The 23270-nt window shown below is 40.0% G+C and overlaps 1 protein-coding gene across 3 annotated transcripts in view; it reads left to right on the forward strand.

The window, feature by feature from the left end:
- Positions 1-23270, forward strand: part of NEBL (nebulette) — a 342628-nt gene that overhangs the window by 314411 nt on the left and 4947 nt on the right. Inside the window, exons 24-26 of one of the 3 annotated variants that reach the window (XM_044915535.1) lie at positions 811-982; positions 3566-3658; positions 4920-5069. In XM_044915535.1, coding sequence (XP_044771470.1) covers positions 811-982; positions 3566-3658; positions 4920-5069 — 415 coding nt within the window. The remainder of the gene's footprint in view (positions 1-810; positions 983-3565; positions 3659-4919; positions 5070-23270) is intronic. The other 2 variants (XM_044915536.1, XM_044915537.1) reach the window with 2 other exon arrangements.

The raw sequence follows: 23270 nt of genomic DNA on the forward strand, positions 1-23270 counted from the left end.
TGCTTGGACCTCTTTTCAATTAATTTTAAGACAGAGTTTGGTATGTTGCAAAGAATATAAAAAATGTGTATGTTTTTTAAAGCAGTTTCATGAGATACAATTTATATGTGATAAGGTTTACTCATTTAAAGTGTATAATTCAGTGGTCTATAGTAAAATTTACAGATCAGAACATGAAAAAAGTGTATGTTTTAAGTATATATGTCCATTTTTGTAATGATATACAAAAATTATATATATAATTATTTATAACTCTCAATCTAATTTTAAATAATACTGTTTTCTTGGATAATTGTGTGGAAATAATATATCATTTTAATACCTATTAAAGGTTCAAAGATAGAAAATTAATTTGTACCTAAGTTAGTACATTTTAGGGAATCACCAGGATTAAAAAAAAAATATATATATATATCTTTTAAACCTTCTCACTGATATACTACACTGGTTTATATATAAAGAGCTGCTAACCATAATGATGAAAAACATTGTGAAAATATCAGCGCTTGATTTCTGATGCTAGGAAGCTGACATTTCAGACACTATTTTTGGAGTAATTGGAAAAGATACATATATGTGGAAAATATTCTAGATGCAGTTGAATCTAGATGCAGTTGATTCTAGAAACATATACGTGGCAAATAATCTAGATGCAGTTGAATCTAGATGCAGTTGAGTCTTAGATGCAGTTGATTCTAGATACATATACGTGGAAAATAATCTAGATGCAGTTGCCATATCAAAATTTTGTGAGGTATGTAACAATCAGGAAATTCCAGTTTGAGTTAATGTTGTTTTTCCTTTTTTCAGGTAAAATATCATGAAGATTTTGAAAAGACAAAGGGAAGGGGCTTTACTCCTGTTGTAGATGACCCCGTGACGGAGCGAGTGAGGAAAAACACCCAAGTGGTCAGCGATGCGGCCTACAAAGGCGTCCATCCTCACATTGTGGAGATGGACAGGAGACCTGGAATCATTGTTGGTAAGCTGATGGTCTTTCTCTGCAGGCCCACACAGTCAGAAAGATTGTCCTTGGCCTAGCTTTCGAATCAGCCTCCTTATTCACTAGACTCCTCCTCAAATGTTTGATGTGGTGCCCAACTGAAAATGAACCACAGGCTAAGTGCTGCTGTTGGTGCCATGTTGAATGGGATCCATGGTACTTGCCAGGTTATCAGTGCCAATCCTTTCTATTATTGGACCTTCTCTGTCTTTAATAACTTTCTGGCCTTAAGAGTGTTCTTGTTAAGCAAAGAAGCAGCCCAAATATCAGACATGAATGATAACAAAGGTTGAACAATTATTTTGTTTTCCTTTCACTTATGTGTTTGATCAATGCATTGTACTGCAGACATTGTCTACATGTGGGACAGAAATAACAGAAATAATCCCATTTCGGTTCTTTTACCACAAATAAAAGTGCCAGAGAGATTATGATGGTATTCCATAATATGAATAGCTTATGTTTTTTTGAATATTGTCTCTGAATGGGGATAATCGGGAGCTGTCTACAAGCGCCATAAATCTGAGACAAAGGAAACTTCTCACTGTTCTTCTCGTCTGTCTGGGGACATCTTAGGAACGTAGTATTGAATGGCGGCTGAGACAGCAGTGATCACCCCAGAGTCCTAGGCAGGGCTAGAAAGACAATTATTGACTTTTCAATACATATCAATGACCCATACTTCCAAATGACTGTTGTTGGTATTTTCGTAGCTAGTCAAATCCTAAAGCTCAGATAATATTTTTGGGAATCATTCCACACTCATCCATAATCTTCACAGGGAAGAGCTTATTTTTTTTGGAACTAGTGAAAGGCCATTTAGAGGTGGGTTGGGTGAGGGAAGTGTGTATCTGACTGGGTAATGTCTTAATGTAAAGCAACGGTACTGAGGTCCAGGCTCTAAGTTCCTTGAATGATTTAGTGAGTCTGAAAGTCCTTTCCACAGAGGGATTCCACACACATTTGCACACTATTGAGAGTTCTTGCACATCTCGCAAAGGTGATCATGTAAAAGGATCACAGTAAGTTGGATGGATGGGTTGAGATGTTTTCATTGAACGTAACATGGAGTTAATTTCATTGCTTTGGATTAACATCTCAAAGGGATAGTGAGTGCAGAGGGTCTGATTCATCCCTTGAGGGTGGAGACCCTGACGGTGCACAGCTTATACCGGGGTCCTCCGCCCTAGATCAGGGGCCAGGAATGATGGTGAAATTCTTGTTAGAAACTGGGAGATTGTCTAGAATTGAGCTCTCAGAATTAAGTACTCACTACCTTTGGGATAGAAATCATTATTTTTTTAAAAAACTTCAACATATATGTCTCTAAATTATTCCCTTATTGGGTAATCTGGAAGTCACTTTATTTCTTCTTATTGGGGGAGACTGTTTTCCATTGAGGACTTTCCTCTGAAGCCGAAAAATGAAGTACGTTCAATAAGCGAACTTCTGAGCCAGGCAGGGAAATGCAGGTTTGGAGATTTCCTGAGCAGTTCAGACTAAGCCAATTTGTGCCGCTTTGATTTTTGCTGGAGGCTCTGCTATTTACTAGTTGTGTAACAATGGCCTGGCTAACTTGATCTCTCTATGCCTTAGTTTCCCCATTTATAAAACAGGGATGGTAATAGTTCCTGCTTAAATATGGCATGAAGCATAAGTGACTTATGTTGTGATGGACGGTAGTGCCCAGCACATAATACAAATTACAGATACTGAGAGCTCCACTTCCAGCTCATTAATTAATTGTTTTTACTCAAGCTCCATTTCTGTCCATAGCTAGATTTTTCACTCTCCTGTTGTGAATACTGCACTCTGCAGATCATTTTAGGACCTGAGCACCATTAGTTGGAGACACGGGTAAACCTGGAAGTTACTGTATTTGAATTTTGCCTCCAACTCAGATAGGAGAGTGAATTGGCTTGCTCGGTCTGATTGCTAAGTATGGCAGTGAACGTGTCTCTGGTCCCTTGAGAGCTGGAAGCTGCTCCTTGCTCATCTTTCCATCCCTCACCATTCCTTGATCAGTGCTGTGCTTTATTGCACTTTTCCAGTAAATGTGTCTTGTGTGGGTTAGCTTGTACTCACGGGCTCCCAATGAAAGGTGGGCTTGCCACTTACCTACATTTCAAACACTTGTTTCGGGGAGAGAAGTTTCTGTTCTTTGTTTTCTCAGATAAAAACCTCTCAATGACTTCCTGTGAATTACTCACGTGTCCTTGATCGGGAGTTTAAATCAAACATTGTACCTCTTTCAGTGTGTAGAGAGCACGAGTGTTCAGGGAGGCAGGGAGTTGTCCGGTGTGTTGGGTGATGAGTCACAGGCTCCAGATGGAAGGTAAATGAAGAATAAACCAGGCAACTGAAGTTTGCTCACAAAGTTTTCTTGCTAAATCCTTGTGAAGGTGACTGTCCCTTTGTTCTCCTCTGAAGTCTGCAGGGCAATGGGTTTGCTTATTACCGGTTTGCTGATTACATGCATCTTTTTCCAGACTTGCACTTGACTCTGATGCTGACTTTTAAAAATTCATTCTTGATTTGTTGATTTCTTCTTTTTGGTAAAAGACCTCAAAGTTTGGCGTACAGATCCTGGCTCCATCTTCGACCTTGATCCCCTGGAAGACAATATTCAGTCTAGAAGTCTCCATATGCTCTCTGGTACTGCTTACATTTTGAGTTTCTCCCCATTTATGTGGTTTTGTCCTGAGAGTGAAGCTACTCTAAGCGGTAGAAGCTCATGGTACCAACTGTGTGATGTAAATTTTAAAGTTGAGGATTTGAAAAACCAAAAAAAAAAAAAAAATGCTATGCAGCTTTAAAATACCATTAATCATTTATGAAAACAAACTTTCCAAAGGGGATTTTTAATGTATCTTAGATTCGTTTGTTCTAGATTCACTTAGAAAGGTGTCCAGAGATTCCTGATGTCTGCTTTTCATTAGTGAATGTGATTTTATAGGTTTTCTGGGCTTTCAAATGCAGTTATTTGGACTGCACTAAAGTGCTGAGACATACAGGTTTGTTTCATGGAAAACACTGTTCCAACATTTTAAAGGTAGATGTTAAGATTTATATATAAAACAGCAGGGAGGTTTTCTATATAGCATCATGAACGTGTTAAAATAAGACAGACTTTTAGGTACCTTTAAAATGTATGTCTGAGTGTTTGTATAATGCAAAATTTACAGTGTATAGATATGCAAGTTTATTTGACTTTTAATTTAGACTGCATGTTTCTAACTAAAAGCAAAACCTGAATGGTTTGGTTGTTTGGGTACAGTGATAGCGATGGTTTGACATTTCAGACTTTCAGATAGTGTTTAACAAACTGAAGCTTTGACAGTTATGCAATTATTTTAAACAATATAAATAGATGTATCATATCGTTTGGGTCTGACTCTATCCCCTGACTTATACTCTACATTTCATTACTGACATTAATGAAATTGAAAGCCCACGGCAAAGTAGGGACTCGAATACTTTTGTAGTCAGTTTGATCCACATAATCAGCCAAATTGTCATTAAATTTTCGGAAGACAAAGAAAAGGCAACAAATGCTGTATGCTTGGGGATTCTTGAAAGCGATTATATCTAACCAGACGTTACGTTTGATAGAAATATTTTAGTTTGCCAGTGTTTTCTTAGTTCTTGTCCATTTCCCATCCCCCATTTCTCCTTTAAAATCTAGACTTACAATGAGTGTAAACGATCGTTCAGCAATGTATGCTGACCTTTGGTAGTAGGTGACTAGAGCTTAAAATAGTTGAGCTTTGGCATTTTTATTTAGTAAGAAACTGTTTTTCTTCCTTGTTAAACTTTTAAGTAATTTTTCTCTTCTTTTTTTCTTTCTTTCTTTTTTTTTTTTTTTTGTTCTTCAAGTCACTTAATCACAAATGTGAAAATTTTCCCTCCAATATAGAAAAGGCGAATCACTATAGGAGACACCGTTCTCGATCTCACTCGAGCAGCACTTTTGGTACAGGTCTGGGAGATGACAAATCAGAAATATCCGAGATTTACCCTAGCTTTTCATGCTGCAGTGAGGTAACCAGACCGTCGGATGAAGGAGGTAGCAAACATTAACCAGTCTCAGAGAACGATAATTCATTTTGTAAATATGTCACAAGTGCGTCTAACATTCTTCACCTTTGCACAAACACATAGCCTGGGTGTATTTGAAAATTTTAAATTCTGTTTAGAAAGTTGAGTCCTTTTCTTTTAAACTACTAATTTGCATTCCTGCATGTTTGTTTTTCCTGTCTTACTTCCCTATTTTCTTTTTATTTTTTTTTAAAGATTTTATTTATTTATTTGAGAGAGAGCATGAAACAGAGAGAGCATGAGAGGGGGGAGGGTCAGAGGGAGAAGCAGACTCCCTGCTGAGCAGGGAGCCCGATGTGGGACTCGATCCCAGGACTTCAGGATCATGACCTGAGCCGAAGGCAGTCGCCCAACCAACTGAGTCACCCAGGCGCCCCTTCCCTATTTTCACCACCAGTGGATTTTTAATGACAAAAGGGTCTTGGGACCTGCTACATGAATCTGTTTCACAGTTGGCTGTGATGGACGTATGCAGCCTGAGTGGACACTGGAGTTCTGTGGAGTTTGTATCTGATTTCCATTAAGGAAAATCCATCTTACAGTTATATTTGAGTGGCTAAGAGGTGTTGCTATGAATTTGTGTGCATTACAGTATCGATATACATTTGCAGACAGAGCTAGATCTTGCCTAAAACAAATTGGATGTGATACTTGAGATATGAGATTTTTTTTTTAAAGTGGAAAATACTGTTGATTGTTAATAATCTTCCCTATATTTCCTGTAGTCATCCTCTCTTCTGTTCTCTGCATCCAAGCTAGTGGATTAGGTCTAGATCTTTTAGTTGAAATTATTTTGGATGTTAAACGAATCCTGTGGGTAAAGGTCTTATTGACATTTAAGACTACGGTGCGGGTACATTTTAGTGCCATGGGCAGTGGGGTTAGGGGCCAGAAGCGCATAAGAACTACTGGAATCCTGAATTTCCTTTTCAACCGCAGAGGTCGTATTGCTGAAATAAATCCCTAAGGCAGGCAATTTTGATGTTGAGCAACTTAACACGGGGGGTAGGGGTGGTTGGAGAGAAAGTAAAGTGACTGAAGACCAGATGAGACCATGAAAACTCTTGCAGTTGTGTGATTGTTCTTTCCATTCGTTCGAATAAAGCACTTAGGAGGTTAAAATCAATTACATCCTGTAAATCTTAAATTACGCCTTTAGGCTGGCCTTAGCCTGGTAGAAAGTTGTTTTTTTTTTTCTTTTATGTTTCAGATTCACTGAGGTACAATTGGCATATAAAATTTAAGATATCGGAAGTGTCCATTGGGATGATCTGATATATGAGCACGTTGTGAAGGGACCTCCCCCCCCATCTAGTTAATTAGCACATCCATCACCTAACATAGTTATCTTCTATTTGTGTGTGAGAGAACATTCACGTTCTACTCTCCTAGCAGATTTCAACTAGACAATACAGTGTTGTCAACCATTATAACCACGTTATACGTTAGATCCTCAGAGCTTATTCATCTTACAGCTCAACGTTTGTATCCCTTCCCAACTTCTCCCTTTTTCCCCCACCCCCCCAGCCCCTGGCAGCCACTTTTCTACTGTTTTATGAGTTTACTTTTTTTTTCTTTTTAAGATCCCTCCTTACTACAAAGTTTTAAAAGATCTCCTTTCTCTACGATTCTAGTGAAGAATTTGTCAATTAGTTTTGCTCTCCTGTAGATGAAATAGACATGGGCGATCTCCCCTTTCTGTGACTGCTCCTCTAGCAAAGGGTTCAGTAACTTCTTGAGTTTTTTGATTTTGGATTTGGGGTTATGGATTTCTCCCTTCAGTGTCCTCTGTGGTTCTGGAGGTACAGAATAATGACAATGCTTGATGAGATGAACAAAACCCAAAGCAAATACAAGAAGAAATTTCGATCCATCTTAGTCAACTTTACTCAGTCCAGCATTTTGGAGTTGATGCAATGTACCTTAGAGACTTTGCCTTAGCAGTGACCCTTCTCCTTCATCTCTGTACACCCAACACAGCCTTCGTTCATTTATTCACCAAATGTTAATTGAGTGCTCTTTGTACACCAGCCAAGAGCCGGAATCCGGCGATGCGAATAGCAACGAGCAAAAGAGATGCGCATCTGCTCTAAGGGGCTTAGAGTTTGGTGGGGGACCCTGACATTAAACAGATACTGACCCAACTAATATATAATTAAGAACAGAGTAAGTGCCGTGAGGGGAGAGCATGGGGGCTACAAGATGTATAACAGGGGAATTCCATCTGGCCTTGATGTTAGGGAAGCCTTCCTGGGGAAGGAAGATTTGAGCTGAAATGCCAATGCTCAATGCTGTTAACTAGGCCAAGGGGGCTTTGGGAGAAGAACACCTTTGAGAGAGAGAACAGAACACTGAAATGATGTGTCAGTGAGATGTTCAAATGGAGGTGTCGAGTAGGCAGTCAGAATTCAGAGGGAAGGCTACACAGGATACAGCTGTGGGAGGAGGCGATGAGAAGGGCCTGGATGAACCTGCGTAGAGAAGGAGAATTCAGACCCCCCCTCCCAGATGTGTCTGGTTCCTCAGCACCTGTGGACTCCCTCCATTCTCCACCTCTAGCACTGCACCGTGAAAACCCACTGTTGTTAGGTTATCCCTTCTTTCTCTTCCTAAGCCACACCTACTTTTTTCTAATTATTTTTAGCAAAAGGACCCTATACCCTGCCAAACTGAATGAGAAAATGTCTCCATTGAAAGATGGTATACATAAATATTCTTACAGTTATGGCAGAATGTAAGAGTAACACATTAATAGGGAATAATTACGTTTTTAAAATGGAGGAATTTCAGACTCCATGGAAGGTGGTGGCGGGGCAATGGGCGGGGGCAAGATTTCTGGCAGGAAGGCGGTGTCTCAGGAGCTTAAATAATGTCTTATAAAATGCCTTTAAAGATGCCTTGTCGTGCTCATCCCCTTGCTACGGGGCCAAGATGCTCTGCTCTTAGTGATATTCCCTATTTTGGAAAATAGATATTGAGGTATAAAGCAAAGGTAAAGATGTGCCAGTAAGTGTGATAATGCTCATCCAAGTAATGGTGTACCCACAAGATATCTGCATTAATTCAAAAAGATTTTGGACTACATGGGAGTATGCTCCTAATTCTATTTATTTTAAGGGAAGCAAGGCACATTCTGGCAATTGGCACCTTATGTCTGTATTCAGATGATTAGTGACATACCAAACCTAGTATGTTCAAAACAATATCCCTACTCCCCTCCTTCCCCCCAGCAACCCGTTCTTTCTCAGGTCCCCAGTTTGCTAAGGGACAACTGCAGCTGTCCAGGTCCTGAGGTCAAACTCTGTGGAGTCATCCTTGGCTCCTGGCCTTTACTCACACCCTCCTCCAACCCATTAGCAAATCTTGTCAGCTCTACCAGGAAAAATGCATCCAGAATCCTAGCGCTTGGGACCCCCTCTGCCTCGGATCCTCACAGTAGCCTCCGGACTGTTTTCCTGCTTCTGCTCTTGTCATCCCACGCTGCCAACCCTCTGCCCCGCTCTGTTCTCCCCCCTGGCGGCCAGAGGAGCTTTCTGAAACGTAAGTCAGATCATGTCATTCTTCCGCTGAATATTCTGCTGAATATAACCCAGATCCTCATCATTGCCTACAAGGCCCTCACCTGCTCTGGGCCCTGGCTGCTACCCTAAGCTCGTTTCCTCCCATTCTCTGTCCACCCCCACTGTCCTGTCTCCCTGCTTTCCTCAAACCTTCCAAGCAAGCTCCCACTCTGGACCTTTGGACTGAACTTCTTCCCTGCCTGGAACGTTCCCTCTCATCCCCGTATTTGCTTTTGGCTAGTCCCACTTTTTTTCCACGATTCTGCTCAGATGTCACTTTATCAGAGAGACCCTCTCTAACTACCAGAGATAAAATAGCACCCTTTCCTTCCCTGTCTGTTCTTTACCCTCCTTTATCCCCCCTCCGTTAGCATTTGACACCACCTGAGATATTATATATCTATTTGTTTATTTGCTCATCTGTCCCTGCCTCGCTAGAATAGAAGCCCTACAGAAGGTGGATACACGAAATGACCAAATTAATATTTTTTCCTGCTCATTCTTTTTTTTTAAAATTGAGGAATGATTGACATATAACATGGTATTAGTTTCAGATGTACAACAAACTCATATCTTAAAAACTAGAACTGCATCTATAAATATATATAGTATAATTATTTTTTAAAATACAAATCTGTTGTGGAAGGCTCTTAAGGAAATTCTTCCATTTTTGTTTTGATGATGTTTTGATATGTTTCAAAGACATTAAAGTATAGCTGGAAAAAAAAAACCTAAAATGGAAACATTCCCAGTGTTTTGTTTTGTTTTGTTTTCCTGATGGGGAAGGGAAGGAGTAGTATCCATGACTTTTCGGTTACTTTGAAATTCAGGGTCCTCTTTGAAATGTGTACTATGCTGGGCCCTGGTAAGGAGGTGCTGATTGACTCCATAGAAGGAAAAACCTTTTATGGTCTTGATGGCTATTTGATGAAAACCTTTAGTGTCTTGAGTAAATCATATGTATTGGTTTAAATGCCATTCTAGAAATTGAAAAGAATTTTAAAACAGTACTTGTTAGTGGTAAGATGAAGAAAAAAGAAAATGTAAGTATTTAGAAATGCCATTTTTTCTTCCAGATTTTGGTGATTTTTTTAACATCTACATTAGGACTTTATATGATGAAATGTGCTAAGTCCCAGAGAGAGGCTCTATAATAGTGGGTTCTCTCCCTGCCGTTGAGGGTGTGTGTGGCCATGCCACGTTGTAGTGGACACGGCATCAGACCACAGGACAAGACTGGACTTCACCCTAGCTCTCGCCCACGTGGCCTGAGTTCTCTGGAGGCCATCTGACGTTAGACCCAGAGTCCACATCTGTAACAAGAAGGATATAGGACAAGAACTCTCTAAGATCTTTTACATTTTCCTAAGCTAAGTGCCATAGATTTAAATAAATCCCCCCCCCCCCCGCCCTTGCTTCTCTATGTATGAGAATGTGCTTCTGTTCTAAAGGTGATCCATTGTATTTTGTGAATTAAGTGACCGGGCAGTTGGGAGAGTTATAGTTTTAGGGTCCTTCCTATGAATCAGAAGAAATTGTTGGGACAAAGGGTTAAACGATTGGCTCCTTTTCTTGAGGCAAAAGTACCATGTTTTCATCGTTCACATTTGGTTTTCATGAGCATTAGCATAGGGGCCTTCTCCTTTAAGTCTGTATCATTGTTTTCGTTACGTGTTTCTCGTGATATTTTCCCCCTCTTGCTTTGATTGCTGAATATTTTCATTTTCTTATGTGATTATTTTGGGCTTTCTTACTTTTCAGTCTGCTTTCCAAGGTATTAAGTTACCAAAGGATTTTCATTTTACATCTCTACTGTGTTACTTTGATTCAATAAAAGAGGCTTTTATTTAAACTTGATCTAATTTTGTTTTGATTCTTGAATAGTATTATTTGAAATCATCTTTATTGCCTTTTGGTATCAGATTAGGTTAACTTATTTTCATTTGACACACAGTTCCGTGACTGGCAATACTCCTGATGGTTCTTGCTTATTTCACTGAAAGGTTTTCTTTGATCTTTGTGTTTGTCTTCAGTTCATTTGCCTGCAACATCTATTTGCCTTCTGGTACTACTTTGTATTTCTTCAGTTGCCCCAAACTCACAGTGGTCTGTGTTGCTAGTGTTTGTATGTGTTTGCAATCTTGCCCAGTGTTTACCCTTCTTGGTTTGAACTGGTGTTCCATTTGGCTTCAGGTATTTTGTGTTTTCTGATTCCCTCTGGAGCCTACGAGGGTATGGGAGGGAATGGGGGAGGAAAAGCAGATGCACTTTTTAAAATAGACATTTGCAGTTTTCCAACCTTGTGAACTTTTCCATTTTGTTGTGAAGGAATCTGATTGGGATGACTTAGTCCTGCCTTCACCGATGGACAATGTGCTTCTGAATTCAGTGACTGTGTCAGCTGGGCTGTGCCTATAACATTCCAGTCGGTGCACTGTGTCTTCAGAAGAGGTTAGGTTGCAAGAGATGCTTCAGTACATCCTGGAACTCTCAGTAGACTGTGGACCAAGAGGGTGATGCACCAATTAGGGAGCCAAGTGCCCAAAACCTATGGGTGTTTTAAAGGCACCCACACCTCCATCTGTTTATTCACCAAACATTTATCTCCCCCTATGTGCGAGACTCTAGAAACAGAGAAAATAAAGATATAGTTATTGTCCTTGAACTCACATTCTGGTGAGAGAGCGAGATGCATTAACCCATTGCGCTCAGGAAGGCATTGTGATGGAGTGACACCTGGAGTTAGAGTTAGCCAGGTGGGGAAATGCGAAAGGAGTGTTTTCGGCAGAAAAGCAGCATACGACAGAACACAGCACATTGGAAACTTGGCGTACTCTGGGACATCTTAAGCCCAGGGGCTGTATGTCCAGGAAAGGGGCTGAAGACCAGACCAGAGTGTGGGGAGTGTCAAGCCACAGTCTCTGCAGAAACAGTGTGCAACCGAGTGTCTTTTCTGGGCACTCTGCTTGGGCTCTGTCCTACAGAAAATATAGAGGCTATGTAGAGGACCAGTTCCTGAGACTGGTAGGTAATTGGGTCTCTGACTTGGAAGTTTAACCCACTCTGGGAGCTTGTCTAAGGATCTAGTGTGCATTGGATGATTTAGATTCTGCCAAGAGAATGGACTCCTTGGGCGTCATGTGACCAGAAGGCCTTCTGAGCAGTCTTGTAGAGGGGCTCATGGTGCAGAGACAGCATTGTGGGTTTTTATTTCAAGTGTCACAACGTCTCTTATGGTTGACATTCATCACTGATGCAGAAGAGCAGAAACACCAAAATCATAGCACCTTCCTACTCTCACGACTTTCAGACTCCAGACTCCATCCTGCTGGATGTTGGATAGGCATCTCAAATCTTATGTCTGGAACCAGTGTGTTATTTCCTGTCTTCCCAAATGAACCAACAAACAAATATCTGTTCTTGTCTTTGTTCACCATCGCAGCTGATGACATAATCATTCAGAACCATATGCCAACAAAACTGGTGACATCCTTGTTGCCTTACTTCCTCTCACGTTTCATATTCAAGCCATCTGTAAGCCCGTTGGTCCTGCTCACGACAGAGATGTCCCCAATCCAGCCACTCCTCACCAGGTCCAGTGGTCCCTGAGCAAATCCCATCCCATCCCATCTCTTTGAGAGGTCAGAAGTAGGCTCCTGGTCTTTGTCCTATCATCCTTGCCCTCTTTGATCTGGCCTTTGCCCAGCTGCCAGTGATCCTTTAAAAACTTGCATCAGATCTCATGATGCCCTTGCTCAAAATTCTCTAATGGTTCCACTCACGCTTCAGCTAAGAACCAAGATCCACAGGCTACAAGGTGTTACATGTCTGGCACTTGGTCATATCTCCAGTTTCATCTTCTCCCAGACTGTCTTCACCCAGACCTCCTGGCTGTCTCAGCATGGTAGGCCTTCTCTCACCATGGGTTCTTGGCCTGCAACAGTCGCAGGTGCTTTGTGGCTTGCCTCCCTTTCTTCAGGTCTCTGATTAAATCTCAACTAATTAGAAGTGCTTTCCTTGACCTCTCTACCTAGAAAGCTCTCAACCCACATACACCCATAACTCCCTATCCCCTTACCCTGCTTTATTTTTATCTATAACTCTTCTTTTAAGGTTTACTGAAGCATAGTTGATAGACAACATTTGTACACAGTTAATGTCTAAATTTTGATGAGTTTGGACATACGCATATACCCATGATACCATCACCACAAGCAAGGTACTAAACATATCCATCACCTCTAAAACTTTCCTTTTGTGTGTGTGTGTGTGTGTTTGGTTTGTGTGTGTGTGTGTGTTTGGTTTGTGTGTGTGTGTGTGTGTGTGTGAGTGATAAGAACACTTAACATGAGAGCTATCCTCTTAACATCTACAATACTCAGCAGTGTATTGTTAACCACAGGTATTGTGTTGTACAGCAGATCTCTAGAACTCATTCATCTTCATAATTGAACCTTTATACCCATTGAGCAACAATTTCCCATTTTCCCCTCCCTCTGCCCTTGACAACTGCCATTCTGTTCTCTGCTCTGTGAGTTTGACTATTTTAGACACCTCCTATTAGTAGAATCACACAATATTTGTCCTTCTATCGTTGGCTTATTTCACTTAGTATAATGTCCTCTAGGTTGATCCATGTTGTCACAAATGGTAGGATTTCTTTCTTTTTTAAGGCTGAATGATATTCCATTGTATGTATATATCATTTTCTTTATCCATTCATCCGTCAATGGCCATTTGGGTTGTAGTCATATTTTGGTTATTGTGAAGAGTTCTGCAGTGAACCAGGAGACACAGATATCTCTATCAGATCAGGGGAATGCAGATCAAAATCACAGTGACATATGACCTCTTATCTGTTAGATGGGCTGTTATCCTAAAAAACTCAAAAAAGCAAAAAAAGATAAATGTTGGCAAGGATGTGGAGAAATTGGAACTCTTATACACTGTTGGTGGGAATGTAGAATGGTGCAGCCACCATGGAAAACAGTATGGAGGTTCCTCAAAAAATTAAAAATAGAACTATCTAGCATTTCCACTTTTGGGTATACATCTATTACTCTTTTTACTACCTGATATTTCATTATGTATTAATTAATTATGGCTCCCCCAGAATATAATAAACTCTATTAGAACAGACTCTTTCTGCCTGCTTTGTCCTGAATTCTATAACTAGTATCTAGAACAGTACCTGCGAAACACTTAATAAATATTGTTGATACATACATATATTCAAATTAAAGTCTGACCTGAAATACAAAGGAACAGCTTTGCTACATGTGCTAAATCACTAAAACTTGGTATTAGTCTTTATTAAGTCTAATTAGAGCTAATTTGGTTGAGGGTAACAGTGTAAAAATAACCCTTATTATAGTTTCTTAAAAAAGTAGAAATGTAAGATGTATCACTGAAATATAACATTGTAACCTCTGTTTATTACAAAGCCTGAGTCAGCCAGTGACCTTTCATAACCAAGAAATCAGTAAAGTATTCCTACATTAACACTTCGGTTCTCATACAAATACTTCTCATTTCAGGGTTTTATTTCACTTGTGACAACTGTCCTTAGTAGGAACTTAATAAAGTGAAAGTGCCCATCAGAATTCTGAAATCCGTACCTTGTATGGCTTCTGTCTCAGCGTACTCTAGTTTATTGTTTGGTCATGAACTCCACGGTGGCAGAGAATGAACGTGCCAGTTAGCTCTCCTTCCAGTACCTAGCGCAGGACCAGGAATGCTCCATGAAGAAATGGTGAATGGAAGGAGACAAAATGCAAGGAGAAGTCATCTCTTCCCTAGACACAGTGAATACCACAGAATGCTCCCTTAATTCCTAAGGATAATAGCCATCATTAAAATTTCAATTTGCCATTATATTGAGAACAGAAATATCAAATGCAGGCGCAATAATAAACTCTTTGTTTTGAAAGTGATGGACAGGCATCGAACGAGCAGTGTTTCAAAATCTCCTTTAATATGAAGTGTTCATAAAGTCACAATCTGTTGCTCAGTGTCTGCATTAATTTTTCTGTTGATTCTCCCTGCCCATTGAGGATTTATGTTTTATGATTTACAGATGGCATTCTGCCCCAAATTCAGTGTTACTGGTTTTTAATGGTGAGCGTGACTTTAAAATTAGATAACTGGAACAACCAACTAGGAAATGCACTCCGGATTTTGAATTCTTTTGCCTTCATTTAATCTAAATGTACCAGTATTTCTCTTGGAACCAATACTTCAGTTTTCTGGTTATTGATTGGCAACCCCAACCCTCTGAAAAACTCCAGCTCCTTCCTAGCCTGACTTCTGCAAAGAAAATACCTTTAACAAGAAACTTTCAGTTGTACTATTTCCCTACTGTTTTTGAGCGTCGTTTCCAATATGAATTTGAGAAGTGAGCAATATCCATCAAAAAATGACGTTTTAAGTGACTACATTGAAGGTAGGAAGATTTAAAGAATTGATGACTGAGATACTTCTGTGATAAATTGCTGAGATAAATTTTTGTGTGAAATTAGCCTATAGGAAAATAAACGAGTCCTTTATAATGTAAGATCCTGTTGTTGGTGATTACATGATCATATTTAGCCATCTAGCTAAAAAGCCTATGGGAAAGCACACCCTGCACACTGTTAGAAACTTTTAGTTAGTTCAGTTGCACCCCCAAGAAAAAGGTTCAGGATTCTGATTGAATTTGAAGTCCTTAGAGAAACTCATATTCCTGGTATCATTAGACTGGGAATGAAAGAAACGTCATAATGTCTCCTGAGATTAAGAATTCCCCCCCCCAAAAAGAAAGAAACGTCGTAAGTTTCCTTTTCTGAGTGTGAAATTGGGAAAAGGATCAAATACTAATGAATAGCACTTGTTCCAAGATGCACATGTGTCTTTCATTGATTTGCCAAAATTAAATCAAAGGGTTCCATATGTGTATGAAGGAGAAACATCTGACACTTAAAGTAGCAAACAATAAAACATTAAAAATATATTTCCTGCGAAGCCGAGCTGATTGGGGAAAAGAGAAGGTTTGATCATCGGGAAAGAGATAGATGTGGCCATAGCATATGCGTCCAAGGGGAAAACTTTAGAAGAGTTTTGTAAATGGTAAAGTGACGCACATGGAGAGGGAGAGAGTAGCTTTGTTGAACATTAGTAATGAAAATGGAAATAGTCATTTTTGGTTCATATGGTTCAAATTTGATGTCCAAATTGGGTAATAGACTGAGTATACATGTGTATTTACCTCTCTGTCTTAGATATAAAACAGTCATAGTGTTACCTTTGTAGTCATGAATTTCCTTGCTCTCCCCCACTTCCTGTTTCATCCAGGTGCCCCACACCCCTCTGCCCCAAGCCCCAGGCTAGGAGGTCATGGGGATTGGATCCTGACTTTTACAGGAACTACTTAAAATTTCCCCAGGCTGCTGCAGCTGGGGGTTGTATTGAGTTTCTGCGTTTTGTTTGGTCATTATCTCTGTTGCCCCAGCTCATTGTTGTGTGGTTCTCCCGTTGTGGCCAGATTCCCTACTCTTTAGTGCCTAATCCTGTTCCAAAAATATTCCTGGTCCGCCCATGCCACATTTTTCAGACATTCTGGTTTTTGATCTTTATCTTCCACCATGTATCCGACCCGTGTGTACTGAATTTATTTACTGGCCTGTCGGAATCTTACCTGGGTCCTGTCTACCTGTCTTTAACACTATGTGCCTTTGATTCCAATGACCGGCTGCTCAGCTCCCTACCCGACTGTGACTCTTACACCTGCCTCTTTCTTCAGCCCCAGCCACTTCCCTTAAGCTGAAGCTTGGGCTCTAGAAGACCCAGACAATCCTTTATATTCATTTTCCTACATTTCCCTATCTTCAAATCATGTCAGGGACACATTGGTTCCGTTTCATATATGTCTATTGGTTGAAAAAAGTATACTTGCTCATTCAGAAGTGTTATCATTATTGAGATGTGTGTACATATGATATTTAGTGTGGTTTGTCACTAAAGACATCTCATGTAAAACTGTATTTGGGAACTACTTGTGGATTGGTCATATTTCCTAAGAGTCAGTATTTGAATTGATTAGTGCAAGAATAAACCAAATGCATATTCTGTTTTTAAGTCTTTAAAAATATGTTACAAAAAACAATGCTACATATATTTATCCGATAAGTATTCACAAAATATCCTCTACAATGGCATAATGAGACTTTCTTTCATTGTACTTGAATAATGAATTTTTCTACATGAGATTGACTTGCACAGTATTGGTGGTGGTGTTCACTGAGGAAAATTGGGATTTGCTATGAGTTGACTTTTCAGTCATGGCATAATTTGTGTCTGAAAGCTGGATTCAGTGCTATGATTTACCTAAATGGAAACATTTATCCCCGTGTCCCTGCTATCCTTAGGTTCTTTATTGCCTTCATCTTACCAACGAACTGCCCCAAATTATGTCTTTCTTGTCAGAAAACTACAAATATATATATCTCCATACTATGCATTCCTTTATTTTCATTTTGGGAGATAGCATGCATGTGCACGTGTAGACACAGATACATACCTCATTGATTTTGTGCCATGAGAACATTATTCAAGACTCTGTAATTTGGGGCAGAAATTATCTCCTTTTCCCTCAGTGACAATCCTGCTTATATCTCTGGTTTGTGTTACAGTTATAAGTTGGGGAGTTTATCCTGAATTATATAGCTAAAAATGAGAAACAAATCTGAGAGAAAAATATACAAGTTGATATTTAAATCTAATGTAAGAGTAAATTGGCTAGATTATTCTGAAGCAAAATAGCAGATATTCTTAACTTTAAATCTCTCTAGTTCTGTTCAAACTACAGTATGTCTTGGTTCAGTTCTTCCAGAGAACATTCACAGACTTATTTTTTCTAGAGAAAAACCAGTTAGGTTTGAAATCAAAATGTACTGCTTTTCTGGGCTTGTGAGGCTAAGTTTAACTGGCTGATCATTTAAAAAATAACTAATTTTGTGTTTCTTTTTTTGATATTTAGGAACAGCAGAGCCCCAAAACAATACTTTAGAAATTCTTACTTGGGGCAACTAAGCCAAATATATAAATGAAATGGTCAGATGTAATTCATATATGCATAATTTTAAAAAGTACATAATCTCGTTAATAGGTAATTAGGAATCTTTAAATATCCAATTTATATTTGACTAAAGCAACATTATAAATCTATTATTTAAATTTAGAGAAGAAATAGTTAAACAATCTTCTGGACTTAATTATGTTTGCAACTAAATTCTTAGCACGTCTATAGAGCTTGTCACTCTTCTGATGCTGATTTGGGGAAGTAACATTTTGCACGCAGTGTCCTACAGAAGGATTTTGAAAATTGTCAGGTGGCATCATGATGGGGGTCTTCCTTGCTCAGTGGGAGAGTGGTTGAAGTCATATTAGGAGACGTGGCTTGAACACACACTTGAAAACTGTTCATACAGGATAAGGTGACTGAATGATGATTGGCCAGGATAATATAGGATACTACTGGGAAAGGGAAGAAGAAACAAAGATCACACACACACACACACACATGCACTCCAGAAACTTACCAGATGCGAAAATGACCCTTAAAAGAAATCTGAAAGCCATTGCTTCAGAAACAATGCTATTCTCTATGATTTGAGCAAACTTTTCCAAAAGTGAATGCATTATTCTCACTATAATTTTTTCCAGAGATGTTCTAGCACACCTCATCAACCACATTCACCTCAACTTCCTGTGGCGTTTATACCCCCAGGTATACCACAGAAAAGTCAGTGCGAAGGAGAGTCACCTCTGTGAGCAGAATGAAGCTGCCCCACACACCTCTCCACGCATTAAACCTCTTTTCTCTCGGCTTTCCCTTCCCCTCACTCCCATCTTCCCTGCCGCTGGAGTGAGTGGTCAACTGTTACTGAATCCCTGTAGCCTGCAGATTCTCCATCTGTAAAATGGGCACTTTGCCATCAGTAAAGTGGTGACAATTTCTCCACCTAATGCACGTGACACGCTACACACAGGGCCTGGCATGTTGTAAGTAGGGCGACCAGCCGTGCTGATTGGCTTGAGACCAAGGGGGTTCCCGGGGAACAGAATTTTCTCTGCTGCAACTGGGCGATTCCTGAGCAAACCAAAGTCATCCACCTACTTGTAAGATTTCATTTACTCAAATTTTATTATATTCATATTTGATATTCCTTGGAAAGCAGAAGTCCTGTGATACATATCTCTCCTGCTAAGTTTCACAGGGACACATACCTAGGTGATGAAATATTTTCACATGTTTTGAATTTTCTCAAAGGAGGTTTGCAATACCCTCTAGTAATAGCATTTATCTAAGAACAGAAAATTAAAACCAAGATGGTATTGGGGTCTAGATGGAGAAAATTGTTAGGAACTTATCATTGGCTTGAGGGATAATTTTTGCATCTGTAAAGACATTTTTTTTGGCTACACGATTCCAAACTCCGCAGCCCCCCTTTCCCTCTGAGATGGTAACCAGGTCCTGTTCTGGTCAGCCCCTGGGAAGTGGGGTCAGCTTCCACTGGTCAGCCCTCCCTGGGTGGTGTCCCGTGGTGCTTGCCTTAGCTTGTCCCCTGAGTGCTGCATATTAGTGGCTGGGTTATTCTCCAGTGAGCTTCCTCTTACTGAGATTTCTTCCCAGGATCCCTGCTTGCTTCTCTGGTCCAGGGTTAAACATTTGCCTCCACAAATACAAACAAGTCAGGGGGGGAGATACGTGTTTTAAATTTTTTTTTTTTTTTAAGATTTTGTTTATTTATTTGACAGAGAGATACATAGCGAGAGAGGGAACACAAGCAGGGGGAGTGGGAGAGGGAGAAGCAGGCTTCCCGCCAAGCAGGGAGCCTGACGCGGAGGCTTGATCCCAGGACCCTGGGACCATGACCTGAGCCGAAGGCAGACACTTAATGACTGAGCCACCCAGGCGCCCCGGAGATACGTGTTTTAGCCCCTTCCCACAGCTACAACAGACCACCATAGACGGGATAGCTGACAAACAACAGAAATTGATTTCTCGCTGTATTGGAGGCTGGAAGTCTGAGATCAGGCTGCCGGCATGGTTGAGTCTGGTGAGGGTCCTCTTCCCAGGTTGCAGACTGCTGTCTTCTCCGTGTGTCCCCACCTGATGGAAAGAGAGCTAGCTAGCTCTCTGGCCTCTCATGAGGGCACTAATCCCATTCATAACGCTCCATTCTCATGACCTAATCACCTCCCAAAGGCCACACCTCCCCATACCATCATCTTAGGGGTTTGGATTTCAGCGTATGAGTTTTGGGGGTGGGGAACACAAATATTCAGTCCTTTTCAGGGGGAGAGCAGGAATTGGGGAATAGCATGTATAGGGTCACATGAGCCTCTAAATTTGTGTTGGGCTGGGGAGAAGGAAGCTCACAATAGCTCAGTGGTTCTTCACCCTGGCTGCCCATTTCAATTGCTTGGAAGCCTTCAAAAATAAGACACCAGTGTTCAGTCCCTTCCATTCCCACCCCAGAAAGTCTGATTTAATTGGTCTGGGGAACCTGCTGGAAATTCAACATATGAAATAGTAATGATTGCTTTTATTTTTACATATGATTTCCAAAGTTTGAGCACTTGTTTTGTATGGCAGTGATGATTATGCATGTCTTTAAAACTTGGTGGTTTCAACTCAATTGTAGATTATCTCATTTTTATGTTAAAGTCTGTTTATTCATAGTTTATTATGCAGCAAGCTGGTTTTTTAAGCACTTGTCTCTTCACAGCTTATAATTAAAAACCAACAAACTAAAACCTGGAGGCAATCTGGCTTGTTTCTGTCTTCTGCAGTCAAGGAGAACTCTCTATAGTGCTCAGAATTCTATCAGATTAAAAAAAATCATCTTGTTGCTGTATTTGGCATAAATGTGGATTTAGCACTCACTTGGGGCTTGTGGAGAGAAGCAGGTGCCATGAGGGCTTGAGGCTCTGATTTGGAACCCTTGATGGCACCCGAAAAAGTTATTTGAACAAAAAGGCCCACATCATGGGCCTATTTGATGACCGATTAGCTCAACCACTTTGCTCATAGCCTAGATGAGATCTAATAAGGGTTTAGCTCATTATTTAATATTTACTTCACAACCAGCAGTATCTTCATACTTTCTCATTTATAGTCATGTCTTCATTCATTTTAGCAATTCCCTTCTGACTGTCCAAATCCAGATTCTTTGTCCTTAAAAAAAAAAAGAAGAAAAAAACCCCCCACAACTCATTAAGTTCTTAGACCCACATTAATTGATAAAACTGTAGTCAACTCTTAAGAAAATATGACAGTAATGTATTGCATCCTATATTCTTTATTGGAAAGCTTCTGAGGGGTAATTTTTCCTTATTCTGATTAAAAAAAAAAAGTAAGCCTGTGAGAAAAACCCCAAGATTATTTTCTCTATTTGTGTTACATCTATGTTAACTAATTGTTACAGACTGAATGCTTGTGTCCCTCCCAAATTCACATGTCAAATTCCTAACCCCAGGGTGATGGTATTAGGAGGTGTGGCCTTTGGGAGGTGACTGGGTCAAGAGGGTGGATTTAGTGCCCTTATAAAAGAGGCCCCAGAGAGCTCCCTCATCCCCATCTGCCATTTAAGGACTCGGGAAAAGGAATCAGTGTATCTATGAACCAGGAAATGGATCCTCGTCAGACACTGAATCTGCCAGCGTCTTGATCTTGGACTTCTTAGTCTCTAGAACAGCAAGAAGTAATTTGTTGCTTAAGCTGCCAGTCTATGGTATTTTTTATACCAACCCTAATGGGCTGAGGAATCAATAAGGCATTACTTTTATTTCTATTTTTGCATTTGGAGTTTGGCCATCTACTATGTCATAGTAGATGTTGTAGACATAGTAGACATCATACTATGTCATAGCTGTTGTCATCGTGAGGCTTTCAAAACCTCTACCTCATCTTTGAGGACATCAGACCTTTATCCTGGTGTTCATATGCAGAGACCATTGCTCTGCTGCCTTCCCGCTTAATCTCCCAGCCTCTGTATTTTATTCTCTAAAGTGGGAATGATACCTATTTTAGAGAGTTTTTCTGACAACTACATGGCAACATGGGATGCACTGTGCACGCGAATGACACTTCTATAATCCTCCTCTTCTTTTACCTACTCCATGGTCATCCCCCACAGTGGGCTGGCTTCTTTTTGAGGATTTTTCTCTTTTTATGATTGTGGGTGCATATCTTTGGTTCATTTACTCTACTGTGCATGTTTACACATATTTCCTTACTTTTCCAGTTTCAGATTTATGAAGCCTCCAAAAAAATGTTTTTTCTTCCATTTTCACCTTCTGTTTTATGATCTTCGTGTCTATTTACTTCTCTATCTTGGTTTTATCTCCTTTCATTGTAAGGAGAAGCATTAAATAGAAAATATTAGTATTGTCTGTTAGTGGAAGAACTTTGTTGTTCGCTAAAAGAGATTTTGGTTTCATAAATACTATGGGACATTCCAAATAGAGCTGAAATCCTTAGAGCTTTAGTGAGCTTCCAGATCTCCAGTCAATAAATCTTACCAATGTGAAATGAAAATTGAGTCACACTTGTGTGTTTTGTTGTTGCCTTAGAATAATGAAAGCTATTGTTTTTTTTTTGGAGAGAGAGTGAGAAAGCACACACGAGCAGGGAGTGGGGAGGGCAAAGGGATAGGAGAGAGAGAGAATCTCAAATAGGCTCCACACTCAGCATGGAGCCCAGTGTGGGACCCTATCTCATGACCATTATGAGATCATGACCTTAGCTGAAACCGAGAGTCAGACACTTAACTGACTGAGCCACCCAGATGCCCCTAAAGTTATTGTTTTATGGCTTTTATGCTACTGCAATAAAAACTCTCAACCTCAGGACTCTTGTGTGGGAAGACCATCATGGAACCATCATCCATCTGTGTCAGTGCTGGTGGAATCTGACCACTGTTTTAAGGAAGAGGGCACAATGTATTTTTCTCTGATAAGAAGTCTTTGTTTGTTGCAAAATTAGCTTAACATCTTGCTTTTGCAAAACCTTTTGAGTTCCATATTTTCATGGAAGAAATGGCATACTCACATGGAATAGCTGTCTTTCACCCAAATTCTTTTTATTTATTTATTTATTTTTAAAGATTTTATTTATTTATTTGAGAGAGAGAATGAGAGAGAGAACATGAGAGGGGGGAAGGTCAGAGGGAGAAGCAGACTACCCGCCGAGCAGGGAGCCCGATGCGGGACTCGATCCAGGGACTCCAGGATCATGACCTGAGCCGAAGGCAGTCGCTTAACCAACTGAGCCACCCAGGCGCCCCTCACCCAAATTCTTAATAGACCCAATTTCTGAAGCCATTGTTCTAAATTTCCTATTGCTTATTTTGCCTATGCTTCATAAAAAAGAAATCATGTAGCAAAACAATAAAAAAAGCGATGTCTGCCTCCTTTTAAATTGGCATTTGCTTTTAGTAAGTTGATTCCTCTGGGCTCTTAGTTATGTTTTTCATAGCTCTAATAGGAGCTTCCTAAAAACTCTTTTATTGTATCAGGTATAAAGTAGATAACAAAGTTTGATAGCCCTGAAGGAACGTGCATTAAGT

The sequence above is a fragment of the Neomonachus schauinslandi genome, chromosome 5 (assembly GCF_002201575.2).
Source record: "Neomonachus schauinslandi chromosome 5, ASM220157v2, whole genome shotgun sequence".
Taxonomy (NCBI): domain Eukaryota; kingdom Metazoa; phylum Chordata; class Mammalia; order Carnivora; family Phocidae; genus Neomonachus; species Neomonachus schauinslandi.